Below are 13,029 nucleotides of genomic sequence, written 5' to 3'. Positions count from 1 at the left end.
TGCAAGCAATTTTTTGGTGGCAACAGAAAACTAAAGGTTGCAGTTTTTCAGATGAGACACTGGACGCTTGATCCAGAATTTATGGTGGGAGCAACACGTCAGTTCACGCACTTAAAAAATTCTGCACGACAACACGATGGGTCAAACGCATCCATGTTTTGGATGACGATAACACCTCCCGCCCCACCCCTCGAGCAGTGAGGCAATATATAGATAAGTGGGAAAAGTCAATCGGGAGGGAGCTAGGCAGGATTGAGTGGGAAAGGTTATGGAAGCTGGTACCCATGGTAGTTAAGGCATCCCAATTGCAGGAATGCTGGTATCAATTTATTTTCAGGTGGCACTACACTCCTGCCCACCTTCATAGGTTATACCCGCCCAAAGTCATCGAAGGCCTGCTGGAGGGGTGCAGGGGGCGGGGGGGGAAGTGTTCCAGGTCCCAAATTTGGTGGAGTTGCCCTAAAATAGAGCCATTTTGGAGAGAGGTGCAGGAGGCACAGGATATGACCTTCAGCAAGGTTGCAAGAGCACCCTCTGAGGAAGAGATAATTCTGGTGGATGGTGGGAACCAGGGGATTGAAGAACCCAGAGGAAAGCCAGAACAGTGCTCACATTAGCTGCAATGCTCCTCATAGCGCCTCGATGGAAGGGAGCGGACAGTCCCTTATTGCAAGACTGGTTGCACAAGATCTGGGACTCTGTGGCACTAGAATGGGCAACATACACAATGAGCAACAATTTAACATGGGGAATGTTCTCTCCTTCCTGAATGAAGGCTATAGAGCTCAAAGGTGTCCACAGCGCCTGTAATTATTAGACCTTTGCTAAGCTGTATGACAGACTAAATCTACTCCTTATGGAAGGTGCATGTTTGCCTTTGGCTGGGGGTGGGGAAAGCCCACGGGAGGAGCGGAGGGGAACAGGAAAAGCAGTATACAAATGTAGGGGTGTTCTTTCAAACTATCTTAGTTTTGAATTCATGGAAATCTCAGTGTTTTTCCCGGGTCACTCTCAATCTCTTAGGTCAGGACTCTGTAGCTCCTTGGTGGATCTCTTGACTATGAAGTATGAAGACTGTTAACTGCTCCTTTACCAGCTGCCCCAAATTCACCAGATGAATTCACCAGATAAGCATGACTTCACTTACACAAGGTCTATAAGAAATGATACATAAAGCAACAATAGAAAAGGTAGGAACTCAAATACAGTAGACAAAAACAGATCTTATAGATGCTAACCCAGTAGCTGCCATTCATGCACAGTTTGCATGGAAAAGGATTTTGAGGAGTCAAAATCTTCAAATGTCCTAAAATCATTCTATGAAATGCATAAAGTTACCCCATACCGTTCTGAATTGGATAGATATGACAATGCATTACTTACCGTAAAAGCATTTCTGATGGTTGTATCTGCTTAGATTCACATGCTGTGCATAGGTCCGACATCCAGTGGTCACTGCGGAGTATTGCATTTTGTTTTTCGTAGTCGAAAAGGGGACGTCGACAAGGCGTGTCTGTAACACTATCCCTATAGTGACGTGCGTTGTACCCACAATCCCTCACGCGTCGAGGTCCCTCTGTTTGTATTTTTCTGCCCTGAGGGAGCCTTATAGACGTGAGTGAGTACAGAAAAGAGAGATATAAAGGAAGTCTATGTTCCTTCCATCCGAGCGGGGAGGAAGGGTGGGCGCATGTGAATCTAAGCAGATACAACCATCAGAAATGCTTTTACGGTAAGTAATGCATTGTCTTCTGATGTTTGTTAATCTGCTTAGAATCACATGCTGTGCATAGACTAGCGAGCAGTACCCGGAGTTGGCGGTGGGTTATGAGAAGGAACAGTAGAGAAAAGATGTCTTAATACTGCCTGTCCCACCTGGGAGTCAGATCTAGAGTGTGCATCTAGACAGTAGTGTTTTGTAAAGGTGTGCACAGAACTCCAGGTAGCCGCTTTGCAGATGGACTCAAGGGGAACATTTGCAATGAATGCTATGGAAGCCCCAGTGCCTCGAGTGGAATGTGCTCTTGGCTTGAAGGGTAGTTCTCTCTTAGCAAGAGTGTAACAGAGAGTGATGCATTGAACAATCCATCTAGATATAGTGGATTTTGAGACCGCATCTCCTTCTCTTCCTGCTGCCACCGAGACAAAGAACTGATTAGTCTTTCTCAGTGGTCTGGTTCTTTCCATGTAGAACATGACAGCTCTGCGTACATCTAGTGTATGCAGACTTTTTTCTCCCGAGCTGGAAGGGTTTTGAAAGAACGTTGGTAGTTCTATAGTTTGGTTTACATGAAATTTCGAGATGAATTTAGGTGCAAACCTTGGGTGTGTGCGTAGAACCACTTTATTTTTGTGAACTGTTACAAAGGGGTCTAGTACAGAAAGAGCCTGTAGTTCACTTACTCTCCTAATGGAGGTGATAGCTATTAGGAAAGCAGTCTTAAGGGTGATATCTTTAAGAGTTGCCTTGTGCATGGGTTCGAAGGGAGGGCCCATGAGTCTGGAAAGTACCACATTTAAGTCCCATCCGGGAGCTGGGTTAGCTATCGGAGGGTGTATCCTTTTTACCCCCTCCATGAAGGCTTTGATAACTGGTATCTTCCACCACGACACTTTAAGTTGGGAAGTGGTGTATGCAGAAAGTGCCGCTAGGTGGACTTTAATGGAATTGAATACTAAACCTGAATCCAGTAAATGGGTCAAGTATAGAATAATGTCAGTAGGAGAGCAGTCAACTGGGTTGATGCTAGTACCTCTACACCAGATAACGAATCTTTTCCATTTGCTAGAATAGCAGTGTCGAGTATTAGGTTTTCTGGCTTCCCTGAGGATGTCCATACATCTCTGTGGGAGTTGTAAATGTCCAAATTCTATGATCTCAGGAGCCAGGCTGCTAAGTTCATGGTCTGAGGGCATGGATGCAGTGTCCTGCCCTTGTCTTGTGACAGCATGTTGTACGGGCAGGGAAGTTTCACTGGGGGAGATAGGGACATCTCCATCAAGTGAGCGAACCAAGGTTGCCGTGCCCACATTGGGGCCACTAGTATCATGGTAACCTGCTCCTGGTGCATCTTGTGCACCACTTTGTTGAGAAGGGGAGTCGGGGGAAAGGCGTAAACAAATTTCCCTGACCATTGAATCAACAGACCGTTCCCCTTGGACTGGTTCTGGGGGTACCTGGAGGCGTAACTTTGGCATTGTGAGTTCTCCAGGGTTGCGAACAGGTCTATTTCCGGGAATCCCCATTGCGTGAAGATGTCTAAGACGATGTCTTCGTGCAATTGCCATTCGTACTCTTCGGGCAGGGGGAAGTCTCTGCTGAGTTTGTCTGCTAGCAGATTGAGTTCCCCTGGTACATGTTGTGCTAGTAGGAACATGTTGTGTTTGAGAGCCCACTTCCATATATTCTGGGACAGCTTGGACAGTCCTGGAGAGTGAGTGCCCCCTTGCTTGTTGAGGTAGTACATGGCTGTGGTGCTGTCTGTGAGGACCATCACTGTCTTTCCTTGTAAGTGTTCCTGAAAGGCTTTCAGTGCTTTGAACACCGCTAGTAGTTCCAGCAGGTTTATATGCTTGGATGCTAAACTCGGAGTCCACACTCCGTGTGCCGTTTGATGGGATAGGTGAGCCCCCCATCCTGTAAGGGATGCGTCTGTGGTTAGAGTGGCTTCCACTGCGGGTGTGGCAAAAGTTTTCCCTAATAACAGGTTTTCTTTTGTCCACCACCGTAGCGAGAGAACCAAGGCCTGCGAGACCACCACTAGATCGTCCCATTGTCCGCTGGCCTGACACCACTGGCTGTAGAGCCACTCTTGCATTGGGCGCATGCGCAGGCGCGCGTGAGGTACCAAATAAATACATGACGCCATCATCCCTAGCAAGCGCATTGCTTTGCGTACCGTCACCTCTCGGCCTGCTACATAATGGGGAATTTGAAACAGCATGTTTTGGACCCTCTCGTTGGAGGGGAATACGAGGCCGTCCCTTGTTCGAATTAGAGCCCCTAGGAATTGTTTGGTTTGGCTGGGGTCTAAGCTGGACTTCTTTTCGTTGATGGAGAAGCCCAGTTGGGACAAAAGGTCTACGGTCTTTTGGGTATTGGAGAAGCATGTTTCGTAAGAATCCCCTGTTATGAGCCAGTCGTCGAGGTAAGGGTATACCGGGATGGATAATCTGCGCAGGTGGGCCGCTGCCACTGCCAGTACTTTCGTGAATACCCTTGGTGCAGATGCTATCCCGAAGGGTAGTACTCTGAACTGGTAGTGTTTGTCCTCTATTTTGAACCTGAGGTATTTTCTGTGCGATGTCAACATTAAAATATGAAAGTATGCATCTTTCATGTCCAGTGTTGTCATGTAATCCCCTTGTGATAACAGTGGGATTACCTCCTGTAAGGTCACCATACGAAACTTTTGGGGTTTGACAAATATGTTCGCTGGGCGCAGATCTAATACAGGGCGCATGGTTAAGTCCTTTTTGGGTACAAGGAAGTACACTGAATAAATACCTTCTGTTACCTGTGATAGGGGGACGGGCTCTATAGCTTCTTTCTTCAGTAGTTCTTCCACTTCTTGAAGAAGAATGGAGAGGTGTTGCGGTGTCATGCGCCGGTTCCGTGGGGGTTTGTACTTCGGGGAACCGTTGAACTCGATGCAGTATCCGTGGGCTATGGTGGATAATACCCAACGGTCTGACGTGATTCCCTCCCATGCTGAAAGGAACGATGTTAGCCGGCCCCCGACCGGTGATGCATGGGAGGGGACCCGAATTTTCGGGTCATTTGCTGGTATTGGGCGTGGAACCTCTGGGGCTGGAGCCACGACCTCTTCCTTTGCCACGGCGTTGGCCTCTTTGACTGAACTGGGTGTTACCCTGGTTGGTGGGCCAGTTGGAGCCAGAGTAATATTGTTGTTGTTGGTTCTGCTGCTGTCTTTGGCCACGAAAGGAGCGTTTATTACCATAGCCTCGCCTGTTAGGGGGCCTAGAAATTTGATCAAGAGTTTTGATGGTATCAAACTCTTTTTTAGCATGTTCTAGGGCCTCATCTACTGCTTTCCCAAACAGATGCGTCTGTTCAATGGGTTTATTTATGAGGGAGGCTTGGGTTTCGGGCTTAAAACCTGAATTGCGTAGCCAAACGTGGCGCTTGAGAAGTATTCCCTGCACTAGGGAGCGGCCAGCCGTCTCAGCGGCATCTAGGGAGTTTTTAACGATGCCCTGGTTTACCAGTGTGCCCTCTGATATTATAGCTAGCAGGCGAGAACGCAGAGGTTCAGGTGCTTCCTCTGCTTCGCTGCGCAGCTTGTTCCACTGTGCATCTGCGTAGCTAGCTAAAAGTGAGTTGTTATTAGCAATTCTAGTGGAGAAGGCGGCGGAGGTCGTGATTCTCTTCCCCAGTGCGTAGAGTTTTTTGCCTTCTTTGTCTGGAGGTGCTTCACTAGTGGATAGTGGCACCCCTGCTCTTTTTCTTGTGTTGGTAACCACAAGGGAGTCCGGAATAGAGTGTCCTCTGATGTATAAAGGGTCAGAGGATGAAGGGCTGAAGAGCTTTTCTATTCTAGGGTTGACCCCTCTTACTAGAGCTGGGTTAGTAAGGGAAGGAGAAATTCTTCTTTTAATAGAAGCCAGGAGAGGAATAGATTGGCTAACAGGGGCTTTTTCTTTGATGACTCTTTCTACAAAGTCGATGTCTGGAAGAGTTTCCCCTGTATCAATCTCAAAATGCGCTGCTGCCTTGCGCAATAGTGCATTGAGGGAAGGTTGGTCATCTATGGGAGAGGAGTTCCCATGTGAATCCTTGAGAGGAGAAGGGAGAAAGGCATCAGGGTCTGAATGTACTGATGGGGATTGCCAAGGCTGCACTGACGGTGAATGCCAGGGCTGCGAGGTAGCTGTATCCTCTTCAAACCCTGTAGGAGTGGTGTAAGGATCTTCTTCGAAGCCCTCTTCCTCAAGTTCTACCTCTTCTTCTCCACCCAAACACTCCTCATCTTCTTGGAGGTATTGCTCCTCCTCAGTGAGGTCAACCAGCCTAGGAATCTTGACTCTAGGGTCATCCTGTGGCCATTCTCTTTGTCTTTTGTGAGTGGGTGGGTCTTGGTTTCCTAGAAACCTTTCCATTTTCTCCATGCAAGAATGGAGTCTTTCAAGGGTCTCATGGGGTACCCCTGAATAGTCTAGAGGGGGAAAATTAGTGTTTTCGCCTTCGAATCGTTTCGAACGCTCCCACAGCGTCGACGAGAGGTTCCCGTCTCCTTCTGAAAAGCCTTCAGGTAGTTCGGAAGCGTCCTTTGGAGAAAGGGGCAGTTCCTGGCTACTTTTGTGTTTTTTCGACGCGGTATTCGACGTTTGTTTCGTCGTCCGCGTACGTTCGTCTTCGGCGACAATTCTCGCTAGGCTCTCGGCCACGATTTTGTCCGTCGAGGGCTTTGGTGTCGACGTTGTGTGCGTTGCGCGTTGTACCTCGACGGTCGCTCTATGGAGCGTTGCGTCGGATGTTTTTGGGGTAGCGCCCGTGTTAGATGGAAGCCCAATCGCTGGTCGCGGCTGCGTTTGCGGGTGGGGCTTGTGACCTTTACGGTCTGCGGTAGACGCCGGAGTGCCCTGCGTCCCCTTCGGCGCTGATGGATCCTTCGTTCTCGACGAAGAAGAGCCGTGGGTAGTGTGTTTAGCCTTATGGGGTTTGTGTGCGTCCTTGTCGCCGGGGTGTTCATCCCCATAAGCAGGGCGTGAGCCGAGCCCGTCGGGGCCGGGGACGGACGACGAGGAGCGTGAGCGCTCCTTCTGGGGGTTCATGACTTCCGTAACGGACGTCGAGTTATCGCACTCCTCGTCACTTTCAGTAACAGCGGCAGCGGGTGAGGAAACTGACTTCGACATCGCGTAGTCTGCCCACCTCTTAACCCTACATTCTTTAAGAGTCCTGGGTTTTAAGAGCTTGCAGGCTGCGCAGCTGTTCTCTATGTGATCGAGGGGTAAGCAACGATTACAGAGCTTGTGCTTATCTTTCCAAGTATATTTGCCCCTGCAGCGTGGGCAAAACTTAAATGGTGTCCTCTCCATAGCTGAGGCAATAATAGCTGGCGATAACAACCCCAAGGGAAAGAAAAGGGAGAAAGAAAGACATTCTCAAAGAGAAGAGACAAAGTTCTAACCCCCACTCTCCCTACTGTAAGTTGGCCGTCGAGGCCAGGCCACGTGTTCGGCAGCGCCGAAGGATCTCCTCCGCTCTTCCTCTCCGTCGAAAATAGTTCGGCGGAGAAACAGCTTCGCAGCTAACGTCGAGGGGGAGGGATCGTTACCAGTATATTAAGTTATGACAAAAGGACCGAGGTCCGTGGTAAGTATAGCAATGTCTCTCTAGGAGCTCCGCGAAAGGCGACCAGAAACTGGGCGGAAAAAAACAATCTGAGGGACCTTGACGCGTGAGGGATTGTGGGTACAACGCACGTCACTATAGGGATAGTGTTACAGACACGCCTTGTCGACGTCCCCTTTTCGACTACGAAAAACAAAATGCAATACTCCGCAGTGACCACTGGATGTCGGACCTATGCACAGCATGTGATTCTAAGCAGATTAACAAACATCAGAAACTGAATTACATTCAAGTGTGAATAAATGATTTAGATCACAGCTCACTCCAAGACTCAATGTTCAGCAAACATTGTTCACTACTCAGCTTTGGATTGAGGTAATATTAACAACAGTAGTGTTTATTAATATTTGGTTTAAATACGATAAAATAAGAATGGCCGATTGGTATGCTAGAAATGATTTCTAGTCTTTGGTAAGGTAAAACCAGTTGATTTTAAGAGTCAGGGCCTTGGTTAATAACATGCTTACAAACTAGAAAGTGAAGCAGTTGAAAAACAAATACAATGCGAGTGCTAGAGACTGTCCCTCAAACCATTAGTTTTAATGCCTCTTTGCTTCGAACCTGCTTCCTTTCGCCGATTCTGTTCAATTAATTTCCATTTGTATTTTGGTTATTTGTATAGCGCACAAGGCCCGAGGGCAACCGGGCACATTATTTAGTTACAGGCAGGATATAGTCACAATATTTATATTAAAATATACAAAATATACATGATACATAATAGATGGTGTGCAGGTTACATAGGCTGAGCAAAATACAAAGGCAAGATATAATGCAAAAACGGCCTATGATGCTGAGATTAATGTTGCAGTCAAGGTCATGCCTAGTTATGGGTGGACAGCCAAACTTTGGCCTTACGCTTGAAGGCAGGGAACGAGGGTTCAGCTCTTAGTGGGTTAGGTAAAGTGTTCCACAATTTAGCTGCAAGGACTGGGAAGCTGCGACCTCCAAATTTTTGGAGTTTGAAGCGTGGGATGACAAGGAAATTAACGTGTGTGCTTCTGAGAGGTCTCACAGCTGAATGAGATGTGAACCTGTTGGAAAGGTAGCTGGGGGCTTGGTTCGCAATACTTTTGTGTGTGAGTGCCAGAGCTTTAAGGGAGATTCTTTGGGTAACTAAAAGCCAGCAGAGGTTTCGTCTGTATTCTGAAATGTGTGAGGTCCTAGGGATGTTAAGGGCCGCTCTAATAGCATTATTTTGGATAATTTGGAGTTTTCTGATATTGCATTGGTTGGTACCCAGATAAAGGGCATTGCAGTAGTCAATTTTGGATAGGACCAAGGTCCTGGCTAGGGTGGTACAGTCGGCTGGAGACAGAAAGGGGCGGCAAGCTGTGATGAGCTTGCATGTGTCAGATGTGGCTGAGGAGACTGCATTGGTTTGTCTAGTTAAGGAGAGGGTGGAATCAAGGTACATACCTAGTGTCTTGGTGTCCTTGGCCACTTTGATGGAGTTACCATCAGTGGTGAAACACTTAATGAGGAGTCAAGTTTACTGAGTTTTTGGTGTGAACCTAGGATGAGGAGCTCAGTTTTCTTGTCATTTAAGCACAGTTCATGCTGCGCCATCCAGGCCTGGATGACTTGATAAATGGCGTTGATAGCTAGGGAGTCAGTTTTGTGATCACCTGTAATGGGACTAAGTATTTGGGTGTCGTCAGCGTAATTAGTGTACGTGACGCCCATGCGGTCCAGTATGTCAAATAGAGGTTTTGTGAAGACATTGTAAAGTGTTGGACACACACATGATCCTTGGGGGACTGCACATGTGATAGGGGAAGGTTCGGCAGTGACGGTAGGGGAGAAGACCCTCATGGATCTGTTGTCCAGGAAGGAAGTGATCCAGGCTCTAGCTTTCTCAGAGAAGTTGTCCGCAGTTTTGAGGTGGTGGCAAAGGATTTGATGATTGACTAAATCAAATGCTGCAGAAAGGTCTAATAAGAGTAAGAGTGCCAATTTTCCCTTGTCTTAAGTCTTTGATTTGCCTTTTTAAGTCTAACAGCGCGGTTTCTGTGCCATGGCGAGGGCGGAAGCCCGATTGCCTTAGACCTAGGAGGTTGTTGGTTTCAAGAAAATCTTGGATCTGCAGTTATGCTGCTCTATCAAGAATTTTTAAAAGAAATGGCACTGGTGATTGGCCTGTAATTGGTGGGAGTGTTAGCGTCCAAGGTCGTTTTTTTTTAGAAGAGGAATAACCCAGGCATCCTTGAGGTTGTCCAGGACGATCCCCGACCTGAAGGAGGAGTTTATAAGTGTGGTGATGAAAGGCGCCAGGTTATGAGAGGCCTCCTTGAAAATAGAGGCAGGGCAAGAGTCTCACTGATAATTAGAGGGCTTAAGGCTGTTAATGCTGTGTTCAACTTCAGAGGTGGAGAGAGGTGAGAAGCAGAATGGTTGCAAGGATGCAGTATTGGTTTGTACTTGGCCCGAGGAGCAAGCTGTGATATAAATGAGTGCAGGCTGTTTTTTTTCATTAATTTTGGTTTGGAGCATGGTGATTTTACCCAGGAGAGCCTCTTGGATGTTAGTGCACCAAGTGCTGTCTTTGGAGCAGGTGTCTGGAGGAGAGGCGGAGTATTCCAATTCCTTTAGGATTTTGAAAAGCTCCTTGGTGTTAGATTGGGCAAGTTCAATACGTTTATTATATGTCTCTTTTTTAGCAGACAATATGTAGTTTGTCTGCTAAAAAAGTAAGCATGCCATTAGCGACGCTTGTAGTTTAGCGTCGCTAATGGCATGCTTACTTTATTAGATTCAGTGGGGTGGCTTCTCCAGCGAGTTTCAAGGGTCCTTTTTTCCTTGCGCAAGGTTCTTAGCCGAGGCGTGAACAAGGAATTAAGGTGAGCCCGGGGTTTAGGTTTACGTAGTTTGGAGGGAGTGATAAGATCCAGTGCTTTTATCAAAGTCTGATTATAAGAGTCTACCAAGACAGTAGGATCCGAGCATAGCAAGGCAAGATCATTGAGTGCAGGGATCATTGACTGCTGGGATCAGTTTGGCGCAAGTTATGTTACGCTTGTTCCTGGTTAATGTGGCAGGTGCTATGTTAGGGATGGAATGGATAGTTTTAGTCGGGATGCTAAAGGTGATAAGGTGATGGCCTGTCCATGCACATGGTAAGTTGGAGTTGACCTTAGCGTCACAATGAAGGTCAGCTATCCAATCTAGGATTCTGCCCTTAAAGTGAGTAGGTGCGGTAACACGTTGTGTGAAGCCTAGGTTGAGTAGTAAGCTATTAACATCATGGGCAGATGCATCGTTAGGGACAAGGAGGCCTAAACTGAAGTCACCTATTACGATGATTTGAGAAGTAGTTTTGGTGTTTTCAGACAGGGTGTGGGCGAGATCCTCAGTAAAGGTGGATATGGGGCCAGGGGGTCTGTATATAATGTGAACAGTAAAAGTCTGGTTAGGGGAGATGGCAAGCTTAGCTGCGAGGGATTCTGCTGATTTGAATTGGGCAGGAGTGGAAAGTAGGAGATTTAGAGCGGTTTTGTAAATAATAGCTATACCTCCGCCTTTAGTTTGAGCAGTGTTACGGTCACTTCTGATGATGGTGTAGCCTTCAGGAATTGCAAGGGATAGCAGAGGACCGGAGGCCACATGGAGCCAGGTTTCAGGGACGACTATAAGGTCCAAGCCATGAGTAGTGATAAGATCAGCCATGTCAAGAATATTTAGTAAATGTCAATGTTTATTTAGGAAAGAGGGGCATGAATGCACAACATTTCTACAAATTATACAGCGCCCAGCAATGGGTTGCTACCATTTCTTTTTCTTTGACCAGAGGTTTTGGTTAAATCATGTTTCGCTCTCACCAATAAAATACAAATAACCATCCTAAAAAAAAAAAATTGTGCAGTTCCAAGATCAAACCGAAAACTAATGCTGAATAGAAATGTCACTGTTTGCAAAAATTCTATCAACAAGGCTTTTATCTGACTTGATAAACATAAAAACCAGCAATACTTCATGCAGGTGAAAGAGTAAGGAAAGGTTATCCCAACAAATCACTAATCCAGCAGAGGATGTCTCCCTACAAGTAGCAATGAGCTTGAAGAAAAACAGTGACATGTATTATATGATAAAGCAGGCACGGAGCAAATACATTTGAAAAAAGAAATTGTAAAGGCGATCTCCCCATTCTCTTCTATTTAAGCTTCAAGCAAGATAAAAGCATTTCTCTGATCACCATTAAAAGTATTCACTATATAAGACTGTCATTGTGTAGAGCACTGCATTCAACATCCAAAATAACTTACAATTCAATGGCTTTATTCCACATGATGACATAGCCTGAGAGCGTGAAAGATTCCACATTGACAATGTGTATGTTTCCTTTTTCAGTGCCTACATAGAGCCATTTACTCTGGAATGGGAGATGGCAAAATGTTATCCTGCAAAAGAAGACATTGAATTATTTTTTTGAGTGTTTAACCAGCAAACATACTCTGATCATTGTTCATTAAATCTGGACATAAAACAAATCAAACATTAATTTATTTATCAGTGTTTAATGTTGAGCAAAATAAATGGGGTGATGGAGCGAATACTTTAGAAAGTTAAGCAGGCGGGTGGAAGAGAAACAGAAGAGAGAAAAAACAAAGGAAGGGGTGGGCTGGAGCAAACAACTGACAATGTGGTGAAAGCGGCAGGATAGACTGAAGAGGATAGGGAAAGGGTGGGAGCCTCAGAAAAAGAGAGGCTTGACCAGGGCACAGAGGGGGAAGAGTTTGGCAAATGTAATGGTGGGGGACTGGTCAGAAGGAGAGGTACTTAAAGTGCCAAATTACAACAGAATTTAGGCAAAACAACAATCAAATCACTGTCATAGGAACAATAACATAATAAGAAGTCATAAGCAGGAGCAGAAAAAAAAATCAGTGGCCATCAGTCGTGAAAAATTGGTGTGGCCAGGTCCCAGTGGTACAAGAAGAGCATGGTTAACAACCACTGCCATTTCACCTGCACTCCTGATTGGACAGCCTCCCCCCAAATAGGGACATTTTACATCCAGGCCCTTCCATAACCAGCATGATGTGATTAGCACTATGCAAACAAAAAGTGCATGGAAGTCCTTTGTTCCTAGTAGGAGAGAGACGATGGTACTGTTTCTGTCTCTGTCCCCTGCCAGGTGTCCAAGTCACATTTATAAAAGGCGAATGAGCTCAAGCACAGGGACAGCGGCAAAGCCAGATGTCCAGGAAGAATTCCTTCCTCCCTGTGAATGGTATGGATGGAAAGAAAGAAACAGCAACACGCCATAGTGACTACTGCATTCATTGTCCATACTACCCATTCATCCATACTTATGGGCGGGCGTCTGTTGTCCCACAGTGATGGAGCACATCATCATCAGTACATTTGTTGCACGCAAAGGTGTTCCTGGGTGTGCCCGCCCATGCAGAATCCTCCCACAGGCCTCGCCCGTCAGTCCTTTACCACTCGTTGGCTACTACCAACTATCCCCATAAGGGGGCATGGAGGAAACATTTGCTGGAAACTCCTGCCCCCTTGGACTTCTGGTACTAAGCTCCGTAAAGCCCTCAGCCCTAAAGCCGTTGTTGGCGATTATGGCCTCGGTAGGACGGAGGGCAGTCCCAGGGAAGGAGTCACCGCACTGGGGTGTCTGTAAAGGAACGTTTATATGT

General features: G+C 46.6%; 1 protein-coding gene across 6 annotated transcripts in view; it reads right to left on the bottom strand.

The window, feature by feature from the left end:
• Positions 1-13,029, bottom strand: part of STXBP5 (syntaxin binding protein 5) — a 2,430,573-nt gene that overhangs the window by 1,869,508 nt on the left and 548,036 nt on the right. For all 6 annotated transcript variants that reach the window (XM_069606830.1, XM_069606829.1, XM_069606831.1 and 3 more), the window contains exon 5: positions 11,641-11,775. In XM_069606830.1, coding sequence (XP_069462931.1) covers positions 11,641-11,775 — 135 coding nt within the window. The remainder of the gene's footprint in view (positions 1-11,640; positions 11,776-13,029) is intronic.

Source organism: Ambystoma mexicanum, chromosome 4p (genome assembly GCF_040938575.1).
Source record: "Ambystoma mexicanum isolate Mex_15411 chromosome 4p, UKY_AmexF1_1, whole genome shotgun sequence".
In the NCBI taxonomy this organism is placed as follows: domain Eukaryota; kingdom Metazoa; phylum Chordata; class Amphibia; order Caudata; family Ambystomatidae; genus Ambystoma; species Ambystoma mexicanum.
The sequence above is the reverse complement of the archived record's forward strand: the minus strand, read 5'-3'. Positions and strand labels throughout refer to the sequence as shown.